Source organism: Diadema setosum, chromosome 3, assembly GCF_964275005.1.
Source record: "Diadema setosum chromosome 3, eeDiaSeto1, whole genome shotgun sequence".
NCBI lineage: Eukaryota > Metazoa > Echinodermata > Echinoidea > Diadematoida > Diadematidae > Diadema > Diadema setosum.
The window spans coordinates 22954491-22971474 of record NC_092687.1 but is presented as its reverse complement, the minus strand read 5'-3'; the positions used below and the strand labels follow the sequence as shown (position 1 = coordinate 22971474).

At 37.3% G+C, this 16984-nt stretch overlaps 1 protein-coding gene across 1 annotated transcript in view; it reads left to right on the top strand.

Annotated features, from left to right (window-relative positions):
• LOC140226284 (steroid 17-alpha-hydroxylase/17,20 lyase-like) overlaps positions 1-16984 on the top strand; it is a 29343-nt gene that overhangs the window by 9079 nt on the left and 3280 nt on the right. The window contains exons 2-7 of the mRNA XM_072306782.1: positions 3012-3185; positions 3830-3923; positions 11388-11546; positions 13456-13667; positions 14694-14816; positions 16607-16846. Of these exons, the coding sequence (XP_072162883.1) occupies positions 3012-3185; positions 3830-3923; positions 11388-11546; positions 13456-13667; positions 14694-14816; positions 16607-16846 (1002 nt within the window). The remainder of the gene's footprint in view (positions 1-3011; positions 3186-3829; positions 3924-11387; positions 11547-13455; positions 13668-14693; positions 14817-16606; positions 16847-16984) is intronic.

Genomic DNA, 16984 nt, shown 5'->3' with positions numbered 1-16984 from the left:
CCTAAATACCTTGGAAATTACCCAATTCACAAACTTAAAACCAAATATGGTACACGTATTTGCATGCCATCATTACTACACAATGACGCTTGATAGGGAAAGATTTCGGCCATGATGGTCAAAGGTAGGTGAAAATACTAAAATGACAGAATTTTCTATATACTTTTAAAATAACCGTTGAAAGTATTGCCATGAAAATAGTAGTAAGTAAAAAGTAGTGAGAAGAAGTAAGCAAAAGTAAAAATGCTCAAATTCCTTAATACTTGCTCTCTTAAACAATAAAAGACATCCATTCATACCTAGTTCAAGGAAAGTAAACATTCGACGCATTAAATTTAGTGACAAATTTGCCTTTTTTTCTGCCAATTATGTGAAACTGTCGTGTAACATTGTCAAGACGTACTCTACACCTGCTAACAGAACAATGTAATATGGCGGAGGAATACCGGTCGCCATTAGGACATCTTTATTTGTGTGGTTTTTTTTATATTATTATTATTTGGTACAGATGTCACTGAGGATATCCCTCATATTATGTTATACAGGTAAAGTACTTGTGCTTTCGTTCAACATGTCTTTTTTAAATATTATTTTTAAACAATTTTAGATCATTTTTACATACCTTAATATCGGTGACGTCACTTTTTCATGTTGTACATTGTACATAGGTGTATTCATTTTGAATTCCATACTAATCGGCCTTCATGTCAGTTTCATACATAATATAGGTTTATATGGGACTAAATAGGATGGTAATTGATGATTGCAATGTATTTAAGTGCGAAACAGTAATAACTGTGGAATTCGTCTATCCTCTGCACAGCTAGATTATATCATGTTGTTATACAATATTCTTGTTCCCTGGACAAATTGCTAAATACAATATACATAGCATATAGTCTAGTGAAAGTTTACGATACGACTTTATTACTTTGAATTCTTCTTTTATTTTCACAGCAATAATTGTCCTTTAGACAGCTTCCCTATTACATGTATTTATACAGTATACCTGTGTGCTTGTGTCTGTTTGACTGTGTAAAAATGATTGATTGTTGGCTTTGTTCAACATGGATGGAATGAAAGAATGTCCCTCCCTCAACCTACCCCTTTTCTCTGCCCCCCCCCCTCTCTTTCTCTCTCTCTTTAAAGAAAAGTCAAGTAACACCGTGCCTTTGGGACGCCTGCGCGTACACACTTAACCCTCCAAGCGCACACGCTGAAACCATAAGCGCACTGTACGCTGGGTAACGACATGGCGTCCAATTTATGAGTTGGCCAGACTCTCTTAATATACGGCACTGTGTCGGTCTCGTGAGCCTTCTTTTCCTAGTGTCGGTCTCGTGGGCTTTCGTTGCCTAGTGTCGGTGTCGTGAGCCTTCTTTGCCTAGTGTCGGTCCCGTGGGCTTTCTTTGCCTAGTGTCGGTCTCGTGAGACTTTTGTGCGTAGTGTCGAACTCATTGGCTGTATGACTCGTGAGCCGTATAACTCATGGGCTGTATGACTCATGGACCTATTTTTTATGTCGGTCTCGTGGACCGTATGACTCGTGGATGTCGGTCTCCTGGGATGACGCCAGAAATACATACTTGATGTCGCTGTTCAATTAGACCCCGTTTACAGTGCGAGGCTCGGCCGCGGCCGAGCCGCGGCCGAGCCCAGCCCCGCTTCAGTGTAAACGCGCAAAAGGCCAAATGCGAGGCCAAAATTGGCCTCGCATTTGGCCTCGCTCTGGAGGTGGTCTCGGCCGCGGCCGAGCCGCGGCCGAGCCCTGCCTCTTCTTGGTGTAAACGCAAACTGGGCCAAATGCGCGGCCAATTGCGCGGCCAATTTTAGTCTGGCTTCCAAACCCTCTGCCTGTGTCTTTCGCTATTCAGGATATTAACCCCCTCGACATCGAAAACTAGTATAGTTTAAGGTGGTTTTGTCCTGCAAAGAATTTTTTCCTTCGGCAAAGGCCTTTGCCCGAACGGCGACTTCGTCGCCACGGAATTCATTTGGCAAAGGGTCTGAAAACTAGACAATACCAAATTGCGTTTGTTTGCAAGCAGAGCGCCACTACGACAAAATATTGAAAGGTTTGAATCAAAAGCGCGGCCGAGCCGAGCAGTGTAAACGGACAAAATTGCGAGGCTCGGCCGCGCAATTGAGGCCGGACTGTAAACGGGGTCTTTGGTTACAATCTCTCGCCCGATAGCGTGACGAAATTGCACCAGCCACTATTGTTTTCCCCCTTCATGGAACATTCTGTACAGGTGCATACTTGTAATGGACATGTTGATGGTGCTATTCATCCTGTTGTTTCCGTGGGCTTTCTTTGCCTAATGTCGGTCTCGTGAGCCTTCTTTGCATAGTGTCGGTCTCGTGAGCCTTTTTTGCGTACTGTCCGTCTCGTGAGCCTTTTTTGCATACTGTCGGTCTCGTGAGTCTTTACTGCTTTAATAGTGTCGGTCTCGTGGGCTTTCTTTGCGCAGTGTCGGTCTCGTGGGCTTTCTTTGCGCAATGTCGGTCTCGTGAGCCTTTTCTGCGTAGTGTCGAACTCATGTGCTGTATGACTCGTGAGCCATATAACTACTGGGCTGTATGACTCATGGACCTATTTTTGATGTCGGTCTCGTGGACCGTATGACTCGTGGGTGTCGGTCTGGTGGGATGACCCCAAATAAAAAAAAAAGCTCACGAGACCGACACTGAAAGAAAAGCAACAAAAAACAAAACAAAAAAACTAAAATCATATCATTAAACGTTAATATTATACATTAAACTATGATTATTATGTGAAAGTTGGCAGGCATGATAAACGCTTCAAACACCACGTATGCTGTGACCAAGAACTAAAGAAGGGAAATATTAAAATGAAGTTAATTTGCAGAAGCATTAAATAATCATATGGTACAAATCAATGATATGCATGCAGGATGTTACATTTACTAGTGGTGTATACTTTCTATCAAAAAGGACCTCATGATATTCTTTGATTCTCTCTTTTTTTTCCCCATCACTCGTGATTTCAGATATGAACGATAGTCCTGAAGTCGTATTCGGCAACTGGGCGAAGAAATACGGCGACATCTTCGGGCTGAAAATTGGAGAGCGATGGATGGTGGTCTTAAATCGCAAAGACGTTATCAAAGAGGCTGTCGTGAAACAAAGTGTGGAGTTCGCCGGCCGCCCAGACTTTTACTCATGTAAGTCGAGAAAAAGATGATTGTTTTGTTTGGCGCTGTGCAACAGTAATTACGTTCAAATGTATAAATATCGTTAAGAACATGAAGTGAATTTAAAGACTGCATATCTTCAATATAATCATATTTTGCAGCGCAGTATATTATATAGGAGGAAATGACTTGATTTCCCTTGTCATTGTGTTTAGATTTCACTGTGGTAATGCCAGTGCTATACATATGTGTATGTGTGTGGGTGTGCGTGTGTGCATATGTATGATACCGGTATACTGATTGAAAGCAAGAAGCAGTTGTAGGTGTAGTTGTTGTAGAGGATGTAGTAGCACTTGGTCACGGAATGAAAGGTGGTTTCGTGTTTGCTGTACAGAGGGTTGACGTATAATAGTTGTTTCCTTGATGTTAACATACGTTTAAACGCATTTAGCTTATGCAGTTGAATCAGTTTTATCATTGCTTATAGGCTTATTGTCGGAAGTCTAGTTACGTCTCTTATCAAAGCATAGATGTATTGTTATGAGGTCAACGTACTTTTTAAGCGTATACATCCTGTTGTGAGTTTTTGTTTTGGGTTGTTAATGGATTTGTTGTTGTTGTTGTTGTTGTTGTTGTTGTTATGTTTTTGTTTTTGTTTTTGGTTTTACGTGCAGTCGAAGTGTTCAGTGATGGGTTTAAGGACATCGCAATGAGTTCTTACTCCGACACGTGGAAACTCCATCGGAAACTTGGACATACAGCCCTCAGGTATGTAGGTCTACGCCTATCAGCCTTGACATCACTATGCATGCATTCACAGGTCCCATTCACAGTTCATTTGGGTGAGCTAACACTACCATTGATCTCAGGAAATGTCCAGGGATAAATTTTGCATACAATCATGATCAGACTCATTTTCGTTTAATTTCTTTTATTAAGTTTCCTCACAAATCATACAGTGTTATATTTGTAACATACATCCAGATATGAAAGACAAGTAACATGATATTTTTGTAAATTCAGTATATCGAGACTTTGAATTATATTTCATGACACAGAATGAATTTAAAACCAATCTAGAGGACGTTACATTCATATTGGATGATTAAGATTTTATGCGGGGGAACGTACATAGAAGCAAATGCTTGTGGGAGTAGATCCCCAGAAAAAAAAAATCAAAAACACAATCACTCACACACAAACACACACTGTACGTACGCAGGTGCACCTGGACAAGCATGTGTGCACGCACACAAAGAGAGAGAGAGAGAGAGAGAGAGAGAAGAAGGAGAAAGAGAAAACAACAACAATAATGTCGTTGGGACGGCATCAAGTAGAAAACAATGACATTGCCTGCAGCTGTGAGAGAAAAGAAAATTATACAAGAAAAAGAAAATATGAAAGAAAAAAATGCTGGAAATGAGACCATGTGAACCTGTTCAGCAACCATGGAGAAGAGTCTTAGTCAATAATATTTCAAATTCTGTTGATTCATGCTGTCACCAGATTGAAAAAAAAAAAACACGTATCTTTACGCTTACGTTTAAATGGACATTAGAGATATAAGCAAAAATTCATAATCTAATTTTTGGTATATGGTACATATCACTCTGTCTTGTTGGATATTTATGTATTTCTTTATTTTTCTTAAATAAAGACTCCAAAACTTCAGGCAATTCACAACTATTCAATTTATGCATCAAAACTCCTAAATCCATTAAATACAAATCATGTATTTTTCAGAATTTACTTTCTAAGAAAAATGAATCAGAATGCGCACATAATTTACGTCCATATTTACGTCTTAAAGCTCCCTTTTGGGTGATCAATAGCTTATCAATACTGATCTTGGCTGAGCTTTCCCACGCAAGTATTCCGAAATTTAAATATAGTTAAATTATAGTTGAATATAACAACAAAAGTATTCTAATCGAAAAAAAAAATGCTTTAATATATAAATAGCCCCTGCATATCTTGAAATCAGTTTATCATTGCGCAAAGCATGATTCTAACACCTGTCGTGAAGTAATAATCTTCAGAAGGCAAACAATAGAAATTGCCACAAGTTATCAGCCTGTCTTCTTGTTCAATTTTCTCAAAGCTGAAAACATTCTTCATGATATAATGCAGGAGGTGTGAGACACGATATTGTTTGATTACATGGTATGAATTTCAAGCTAGAAGGATGTTTTATCTATGATTAATAATATTGCAACTACACACAAAGCGTAAGGTTTCAGCTTGGAAAGAAAAAAGGAAAAGACCGCAGTCAAGTCTACTCGACATTCCAGTACAGCAGTTGTTTCGTAGGGAAGGGAGGTATTACACATGCGCGGAACTTCAGAGTGGCGTCATCCTGTCGCATTTCACAATCCCAATCCATATAGAAGCGAGTTGAGAGCTTAAAAACAAGTCTATTAGCTTGGTATTCAAGTTAACCACCAAATCTGCTTCACTACAGTTATCTGTTGGTTATGAAGTGTATGCAAAAAAAAAAAAAAAAAAAAAAAAAAAGGGTGATCCTACTCACATTCCACTCGAAGCTCCTTCAAGAAAGACTACAATTCTACTATTTTAATTTTACCTCTTCTGGGAAGCTATGCCGAAACAAATGCAGTCTCTCTACATGTCGAAGAAAGCGTGTCCATTCTTTGAGAATGATTTGTGTTTTGAAGACAAATCCACCACTATTAACCACAGCTCATAATGAAAATTATTAATCAAATTATTAATCAAACTGAAACACCTGAGCTTCTTGTGCAGAGAATGAACTACAGCAGAGTGATTAAAAAGTCGAAAATGTTGTTATGAAATTAGATAGAGCAGATAGCAGTTTGAAGAGTCGTCGAGATCGAGAATGTTAAGATACCGGAGGTGGAAACAAAGCTTCAAGCAAAAATTGCTGACCTGGAAAAGAAGATCATGGCTGCCGAAATCTATCAACGGAAGGCCAATCTCCTCTTCTATGGTGTGAAGACCACGGCCAACGAGGATGTCGACGCGGTTATTCGACACACGTTCACCCACCTCGGCATTCCCAAGGAAGACGCCGATACCATCAGCCTTGTGAACGTCCATCGACTTCCGCAGCGCGAGGGAGACGACAGACCCCCACCGATCATTGCCAAATTCGTTTATATGTCTCAGCGAAACCGCGTCCTCACGGCATTCGAATCCGCTAGCAAGGCGGGTGTAAACGCGCCTAGCACCGGAAAGAGGATCACTGTCCGATCTGACCTCCCCCCAGCCCTAAAAGCCAAACGGAGCAAGCTCGCCAACACTGCGTTCAAACTTCGCAAGGATAAAAACCTGTCAACGAAGATAGCCGTCGTCGGCACCGACGTAGTCTTGTTTTGCAAGGAGAAAGGTACGAGGAAATGGGAAACATACAGAGATTAACTCTCCTGATCATTGTGTAATGCTGCCTTATATAACATAAACCTGTTTGCTCATTAATTTTGGTTGTTTTGTGATATCATTCTTTTTTTCCTCTCTCTCTCTCTGCCGGCATCTAATAGGCACTTTATGAGAGAAATTTCTTGTTTGAATGATGTGTTTTTATTCGGATAAATCCTCCCGAATTTCTATATAAAACTCATTACGACAATTTTTTTCTTCTTCTTCATATGAGAACACGCCTATACGCATTATATAGAACAAGCGAATCTAGTGCATTTCTCTGGCATGTTGTTTGGTGCCATGTTAATGAACTTGGTGGTGGTGGGATTCCATTCCAGCCCAACTCTAGTCCTGTAGTTCTTTTTACGTCATTATTTCAGTCACACCAGATGTGCGTTTACCGTTCCATAATTCTGTAGCCTTTCGCCTCATCTTAATGTTCCATTTATTCATAGCCATTGCATACACATCACAGAGTCTGTTTCTATGTAAACCGAGAATTCAGTTCACCAAAAGTCAAATGCCACATTCTTCTCATGCTTTCTTATATGTATCACGTCTTGTCGAGATCATTGTACTTCAGATTTGGTATTCCCTAGTCTCCCGTGCGACGCATCATGCATCTTGTTATGTATTATGCATTGAAACACAATATGTATCCATGAATCTTCCGCTCTCAAGAAATCAGGTGCTTTTCGTTCACATATTTGTTGTCGTCCTGTTATTCATGAATTGGATGGAGGTGGGACTCCTTTTCACTTTCCCCCAAGTTCAATTTCATTGCTTTCCATCGGTCATACCAGACAGATGGTTCCTTAATTCTCTTGCCCTCGCCTTCTCTATGATGTCACATTTATTTACAGCTTTCTTAGTCCTTATACTGAGCCTATTTCTGCTGAAATCAAGCAAACAGTTCATTGAAAGTTTATTGTATTTATGTCATACCTCCTCTGATGGTACGTGTATTGTCGATTGCACGATACTATATATGGCTTTATTGCAGCCAAGTCACCCGTGCGACAGATCGTGTGGCTTTACATGTATTTCACATTGTTACGAATTGGTTGACCAAACTGATAATGTCCTATGTTGTTGTATTCTTTAGAAACTCTGGGGGTGATTCCAACCAATGTTATATCATCTTGTCATCTTTCTCAGGTATGCCGGTTACAAAATGTTAGCGAATGTATGTAATAGAATCGAAGATATCGAAACTCTTAATGCTGATATGCCTGATTTTGATTTTATTCATGATAACCATGATATTTTTCCTCACCAGAAACCAAGAACATCTAGTTATATATTACCGCAACATGTCGCAAAGCTGAAGTCTTTTAAAACGGAGTATTATACTTTTTCAGTTTTGCACCATAACATAAGGAGTTTGATTAAAAACATTGATCAATTAAACTTTTTTCTTGATACTTTGAATGTAAAACTCTCAGTATTGGGGTTGTGTGAAACCTGGATGACCAAAAATTTCACTTCTCTAGTACAATTAGACGGTTATACACTGGTCACAAATAATAGAGTTTGTAAAAGGGGTGGAGGTGTGGCATTTTATGTGAAGAATGATTTAAAATTTGAAATGGTAACCCAGTTGAATTACATGTCGGATTCAATTGAAAGTATTTTTATTGATATAAGTATGCCAGACGGTAAGAATGTATTAATAGGAGAAATTTATAAGCCACCGAACTGTAATCATTCTGATTTTATGTCAATCCTTGAATTTATTTTAGATTCGCCCTATCTCCGCAACAAACACAGTTATATAATGGGCGACTTTAATTTAGACTTACTCGATTATGAAAAGCCACAAACACGTGATTTTCTAAATACCATGGTATCATCCTTTTTCACTCCTTGTATCACCAAGCCAACAAGATTATGTGGAGCTTCCGCAACACTGATTGATAATGTATTCTCAAACAATCACACTTATGGTGATCAATGTATTGTTGTAACAGACATATCAGATCATTTTCCCGTTATAGTTTCTACTAATCCTGTTATACCTGAATCACAGAAACAAAAGATGTGTAATAATTCATCGCAAACAAGAATATTTTCTGATTATAATATTCAGCTGTTTAAACATAGTTTATCCTCAATGGAATGGAATGAAGTTTTTGATTCCATTGACCCGAATGATGCGTATGATAGATTTATGAACACTTTGTTACCCTTATTTCACTCACATTTTCCATTGAGAAATCAAAGAGGAAATTATAAAACAGTTCCACGATCACCTTGGATAACTAAAGCTTTACTTAGATCCATAAACAAGAAAAATACTCTGTTTTACAGATATAAATCACATAACACAGCTTTGAATAAATCAAAGTACATCAAGTATCGAAATACCCTTACATCCCTGTTACGTAAAGCGAAAAAGGATTATTTTTGTTCTTTGTTTGAACAGCATAAGTCAGATGTAAAATCTACTTGGTGTATAATTAATAATGTAATTCATAAACATGAAAATAAAAGTGTAATTGATAAGATTGTCTATGAAGGCAATAATATAACAGATGATGGAGAAATTGCGGAAGCATTTAATTCTTTTTTTGTTAACATTGGTCCAAATTTGGCACGCAACATTTCGTCTGCACACAGACCTTTCCACTCATACCTACTAAATTCCAATCCTCAGTCTTTATTTTTTCTCCCTGTATTTGAAGCAGAGGTCTTAGACATTATCAATTCTCTTTCCCCCAAGAAGAGTGCAGGTCACGATGGATTTTCTAATCATCTCATAAAATGTATTATAAATGAAATTCTTTCACCATTAGTCCACATTTTGAATTTGTCTTTACTTACCGGCATTGTGCCCGCTCAAATGAAAATTGCCAAAGTTTTACCAATCTATAAGAAGGGTAGAGAGGATGAGTTGGGAAATTATCGACCAATATCATTACTGTCTTCTTTTTCTAAAATACTTGAGAAGGTGGTTTATAATCGTTTACTTAAATTCTTAAATGAATGTGATATTTTAGCTGATAATCAATTCGGATTCCGGAAAAAACATGCAACCACTCATGCTATATTATTATTTGTAGAGAAAGTTGCGAAAGCTATAGACTCAAAGTCGCATACAGTCGGCTTGTTTCTGGACTACTCCAAGGCCTTTGACACAATAGACCACGAAATACTTTTGTACAAATTAAATCATTACGGCATTCGTGGAAAGGCCTTGGAGTGGTTCAGAAGTTATCTTACCGAAAGAACTCAGTTTGTTACTGTGAATAACCACGACTCAGAAATAGGTTCGATTTGCTGTGGCGTTCCACAGGGCTCCCTCTTAGGTCCTCTTTTATTTATTCTTTATATTAATGACTTCCGCAACTCATCCTCTCTGCTGTCTTTTCTTCTGTTTGCGGATGACACAAGTCTTTTTTATTCTCACTCAGATCCTTATGTGTTGCTTGATTCTGTGAATAACGAACTGCAACTGGTATTTGAATGGATACAGGCGAATAAATTATCGCTCAATATAAACAAGACTAATTATATGGTTTTTAGTAATACAATAAAGTTTCTTCCAGGTTCAGTATTAGTGAATGGTTTGCAGTTAAATCAAATAGATTCAACAAAATTTTTAGGTATTTATATTGATAGTAATCTTTCTTGGAAGGTTCATGTTGATTATTTATGTAAGTTGTTGTGTAAAAACGTTGGAGTTGTTCACAAATTGAAGTACCTCTTCCCCAAGCCAATATTGCATTCCCTCTATTCAACTCTATTATTACCTTACTTAAATTACGGAATATTGGCCTGGGGTAATTGCTCTAAGACTAAAATAGATTCGTTATTTTTTATTCAGAAAAAGGCCTTGCGGATTATAAATCGTGCACATTTTTTGGATCATACAGATGAATTGTTTGTTTCCAGTAAATTACTAAAAGTTTCTGATTTGTATTTGTATCACGTTGGAATTTTTATGTATAAGTTGAGCATTGGCGATCTTCCTAGTTTATTTTCCTCAATGTTTGTTAAAAACAGTGAAATTCATAATTACCCTACAAGACAAAGTGGATCATATCACTTTTCTCCCGTTCGTACAGTTCTAGCCCTTAAGACAATTACTTCTACCGGTCCTTCTTTCTGGAATGAGTTAGATTCTGTTCGGCTGCAATCAAGTTCTCTAAGTTCCTTTAAGCAAAATCTAAAAGCCAATTTTTTACAATCTTATGTATAGTTACTTGCTGTGACCATTTTGATATATCTGTTCTTATTCTCAATGATGCCTCGCTCGGGTGTCTTCATTTGACTTCATTTGACTATATTTCTTTGACCAATAGTGTAATTTTATGGAGCATTGAATCCCTGAGTTTTACCTTGACCATCATAAACTATTTTGTACATTGTGTAGAGTTTATTATCATCTCGACATACCGATTTTCGCTTGTGTTTCGTCATCTTTCGTAATTTAGCATGTTGTACTAAACGCTTATATTGTTTCTTTGGAACCTACATCCTACAAGCATTGCTTTTTAGTAGGTTCCTCATATTTACACATCATTTTATTACATGTCCTTATACATTTGTGAAATTATGTCTACAATTGAATGTTGTGTTATACATATTTTACTCTGAAATCAAATGGAATATGAAGCCTGAATATGGAATGTGGAATATGGAACTTGAATAAAAAAAAAAAAAAAGTGTGTGTGTGTGTGTGTGTGTGTTTAATTGGATAATTGCTAATGTATACATGTACGTCTTTCGTCCAGTTGAATTTATTCAAAATTATTCTTGTTTAATCATTCACTTCATATTACGTGAACTTCAACAAATTAACTTATTAGTTACATCTTGCTTCATTTCCAGGCACTTTGCAACGGGCAAGCCTTTGCAAAAACTGATTACCAATGTCTACCCAAAATTGGAAAAGGAGTTGGCCGAGAATGAGGGAAAACCGATCGACCCAAGACTTCTCCTAACCCTTCTGATGTACAATGTCCTCACACAGATGTGCTTTGGGATGAGGTATCTTGATGTGAAAATGTTTTCTTTACCTGCATGTGAACTCCTTCTCAGCCGCGTTTGGGTTCGTTTGTTGCTGTTTTAGGTCATTAGTACATCACAACGTTTTGTGTCGAGTCGCTTTGATATAAGAACTGTGATTTATTGTACGTGTTGTCTCTTAATGATACAAAAAAAAATTCATTGGTCGGGATGATCAAAGGTCAACCCTTAGTAAGTTTGTTGGCGAGCTTCCATCCACTCCTGTGTTGGACTTCTTCAGGCCAAGTAGTCACACCGTGACATACCGTAACATCTGCTTGTTTTCTGATCATTGAATTATTGAAAAATTACTGAAGGTTGGTAGAAGCCCTAACCTCCCGTCGAATTATCTCTTTATGTTTAAAATAAAAATGACAAGCATATTCTCTCTTCACGTAGAAACACATTTTTATTCAATTATTTCACTCATGGGAATTCCTTCTTACATCATGTTGCGCTTAATGTCAGAGAAATAATACAGATTGAATATATGAATACATACAAAAGTTCTAAATTGTGAACAGAGAAAACCCAGATATTGTTTCTATGGAGCTCGAACAAATAATGTACTAAGAGATGATGGTCAGATATGCCTATTATTTATCAACCTTAATTACTAGTACATTGTATTCTATATAACATTTTGTATTGCCAAATAACGAAGTTTTTGATTCAGAGTAGATTTCCAGAGAATAAATTGTACTTTTTAAACTAGTCTAAATGGCATCTACCCATTTCTATTCAGATATAAGTGATTGAAATATCTTGTCGCATAGTTTTCGGTGTAAATATCGATATACTCTGATGATGTCGAACAAATTAGATATTGCATCTTCTTGTTGCGTCTTTATTTCGTTACTGTTATTCACTGATTTTCTTTCAATTTGCTTTTTCCTCCCTAACTGAAACTTAGCTAAGGTAAATAATTCGCAATTATTTTATAATCTGTATCTAAAATCAGTATCGGTCGCCAATTCTATAGATATAATAGATCTTTATCCTAATGTGAAATACGATACATAACGCATCTCCTTTTATCAAATGTTACTCTATTGTGTAAAAAAAAAATAATGAAGACTTTGAATGAGACTTTGTCCTAAGTATCAAATAAAACTGACAGAATTCAGAGTGAAAACCATAAGTACCAGTGGTGTTACTATAGGGTAAAGTTTGAAGTGAAATTTCACCTGCACATTTTTTTGCAAATCTGTAAATAATTTTCGGATGATTTAATGATGAAAATTCAGTCAAACTTATTAATGGGGGTTTTCAGCTGTATAGTTTCTTGAAAAATAATTTTCAGCATTACGTATATCTTTTCTGCAATTCAGTATGATATCATCCTAGTAGATAAATTTGGCTTGGTATGTCAACATTGATTTCCCCCCAAAGACATGAATTTATTCTACATTTTGTTCTCCGTATTTTACCAATTGGCCCTTGATCTTATGATATATCCTTCAGTTTTGAATTCATTGAAATATTCTAACTCTTGTTCCCATTCATCAGTTTTCAATTGGAAACTGGATATCGATTAATAAAATTTTGATCTTCAAAATTTTAAAATCTGTCAATTAGATGCTCTTCATGACTACATCTTCTAAATATCTAAATAGAATACTCAATAGTAATTGATCTGAACTAACATTTTAGACAATCTCAAAACACATTTAGGTAAGTTAGCATGTCTGTTGAATTAAAACTCAGAGTAAGAGCTCTGAATAAAATGTGTTGATGCAACGAAACTCTTTCTACTTATAACTGTTTATCGCTTTAATTACAATTTTTCTCTTTGAAGGCGTATCAACGTCGCTGCAGTTTAGATTTGATTCATTTCCTGAAAGAATTGAGAGTATTTCCTCACAATTTCAGCTGTTGAACTCCATTGTAGCTATGAGCTGCACGACCCGAAAGTCAAAGCATGGATGGAAATAAACGATGAGGGGAACGAAAGTGTCGGGCTGGGTCTGGCGGCAGACGTCTTTTGGTGGGCTCGGTATATACCAACCTCGGGTCCACGCCTTATCAAGGAAGGAATAGAAGCCTTCAAAGATATGATCAGCGCTGAGTTGGCCGAGCACCGGGAAAAGAAATACGATCCAGGTATAGGTTAATTCTTCCTTTTTCATTCACTGGGTATTCGTAGGTTTAAAGAAGATGTCTTGATGGAAGAACTTACTAAAAAAAAAAAAAAAAAAACGTGATTTAGTAATCATTAAACAGTTAACTACTGCATATCCGATGAGAGTCATGCAATTTCTCGTTTTCTCCCTGTGTATTTTGTACTGTGTACTTAATTGCAAATACGGGTGATGTAAATGTGAACCCAGATAATGAATAGATGCCACACTGGTCAGGCGGGTTCATGGTAAAAAAGGAAGAAGAAAATAATAATGATAATATACAAAGATCTGTCGGGTCACTGCGTGCTATCCAAAGAACTCTATCGGTAATGCAATGTACCATAAGCTTCTTTGGTACTGTGATTCACATCGCGCGTCTATTCAGAAGGCTTTTAAATAACAAGCGGCAAGTAAACTAGAAATATGACTGAAGCAGATTATACCCCTTCTAACACTTCTGTGCTGGTGCACTGTCGAGAATGATAAACATTAACTTTAAACATTATACTGTAAATCATGAGTACAATTTACTGATGATTTCATGGTCATTATTCACTGTTACAATAATTGCATACAATTTCCCGCTAGTCAATGCTTGTCTCGAAAAATGTGTCTTACACATGTCATTTCTACATCTGGTGCATTAGAACTAGATGTAGTCCATCTCATTAGATTTTCGCCAATTTTGTTAATTTTTAAAACAAGCGGAGAAAGTAGATGAATATATGTCTGAAAATCCAATATTAACTGGAATCTTATTCATATGATTTAGACTGCTTGTAGCTGTCTGTCAAATTGTATTATTTGTCTTTATGTGTCGTATGATGTGACATTTATTTGTACCTGAATGTTAATAATTGAATGAAATTTCTTTGTAAAAACGTATGTGCAAAATATCTTTAAAGCTGCTTAAAATGAATCCTTCTTCTTCTTCTTCTTCTCTCTCGCTCTCTCTTTCTTTTGTCTTTTTCTCTCTCTTTCTGTCTTTTTTTCATTTTCATTTCAGAAAATATCAATGATTTCTACAGCATGATGCTAAAGACCCAAGAGGACGCCAAAAGGGAAGGTGAAAATGTGGACAAGCTTTCCGATGCTCACATCTTGATGACAATCATCGATATATTTTCTGGTAATTGATGAGACAAAAATAAAATAAATATGCATGTAGCTGTCGATTGTATCATAATCTTGTTTTTTGTAACTCCTCGCCCTAATTTGCGCCCAATTCATATTTTTGTATGATGATGTTTATGACAAGCGTTTACTGAGATAAGTATGAGGGGGATTCCCCCATGGGGTGAGGGTGGAAGGGGGTGAACCTGCTCGCCTCAACTGTCTTCACATAATTATTTCGTCACAATTCTATCGTCAAACACTGACGATTTCCGGAGGTATTGGTCAACAAATCTTATACTGTATGATCGATGTGAAGTATGAGAATTAAGTGAAGTATAAGAAGATACTTGATTCAAGAATATTAAAAAACCCCACCATAATCATCATTAATCGACGGAGAACTATTGCACGTCCACAAAAAAAAAGGGGAACTCGGACTCCGGAATAGGAAGTTTGAAGATGTGGACAAGTTCTGTTACCTTGGAGACGGATTAGATGCCAGAAGAGGTGAGACTACAACTATGGCTAATAAAGAGAGAAGATACCCGTTCACTGTAGAGGATACGGAATTTCCCGTTAGCTGCTGGGAAGAATCCTACGTGGAAGACCCAGAAAGGCATAGGAAGAAACAATCAAAGAAGACAGAAGAGTGGTTGATATTACAACGAGGTTCAAGAGAATGGAGTCACAACTGTCTTATTTCCTTTGCTAGATGTTCGATGCCGCCGCTCAAAAATATTTGAAGCATGTGCCAAACAGGATCTGCCACGCAGAAAGGAAGACAATTGACTCGTGTCTCATTGCATAATCACCAGCCACTTTCTAAGGAAGATATGTCTTTGTGCTGGTAATTACTTTTCGCTATCCCTTCTTATACAAGGTAGGTGGTACAGATACGAGAGGTGCGAATAGAAATTTCGCAAAAAATGCTGAAATAAAGATGAAAATTACTCGACTTGGCATACCCAGGCACTAATCTCATATATCTATCAATAAAGAATTATATTTGAAGATTATTCCAGGTCAGTTTTATTTGTCGGAATTAAGCTGAAAAGTGATAAAACCGGCTTTCGAGGATGGTCAACAGTTTCAAACAGTTTTACATGATACAGCTCTGATTTACACTTTTGCACAAATTTCTGCACTGGATTGATTTTTGTTTTACATGCTTTATCATTAAGAGAAATTTTATTTCATTTAAGAAATAAATAAGCAAAATATAGCCAATGTTATGTTAACGTTCAAATGAATCTTCAGATTGCTCAGCAAGACGGCGGCTTCGAACATCGATCATCAAAAGCACAAATGCACCAGTTAAATTCTTTTGTACATCAATAGAAATCTGACAACTGTTTGAATAATTACAGCCAGTTGGAACTCAAACTTACTCTTAAACCTCCTTGATATTACCCACATCGACCAAAGGGTTAGCATGGTTAGGAAGAAAACCATGAAGGAAGTGAACTGTCCAACACCAGCGAAGATAACGAAGATGATGATGATGATGATGATGGTGATGATGATGATGAAGATGACGGTGATGATGATGACAGGTTGTCTTTGCGTTTTTGTGTGTATACATAATTAATGTGTATATGTGTTTGTTTTCACCTCACTGTCAGCTACTGTTGTTTCAACTCTGTTTTGTGTGAGACATGTTATTACCGTTTAGTGTAAGGGGTAATATTATGCTTTAAAGATGTCTTTCGTTTGACACAATTTTCTGAACCGAGCGTCCATGAATAATAGTTTCACATCCGCCATTTTGATACACCAATCCCGCATCTATTCGCTCAAATCCAGCTGGTACTCAGACCACTATCGACACACTGTATTGGGCTTTTGCCTGCCTTGCCGAGACACCTGAGGTGCAGAAGAAAGTCCAGTCGGAGATCGACTCCGTGATCGGCCCTGATCGTGTACCAACCATAGAGGACCGCGGGACGCTGCCGTACACCGAGGCCACACTGTACGAAGTGATGCGGTACAGCACTATTGTGCCAATGGCCCTGCCTCATTCCACCACTCGCGATACTACACTTCGTAAGTTCTCTCACTGCATTACCGCAATCAAGATTTCGAGTCAACACCGAAAGACAAGCTATTACGAACTTGGATGAAGACAAGGTTTATCGTTCACCATTCTATGCTGACTACCTACAGAATAATGCAAATGCATTT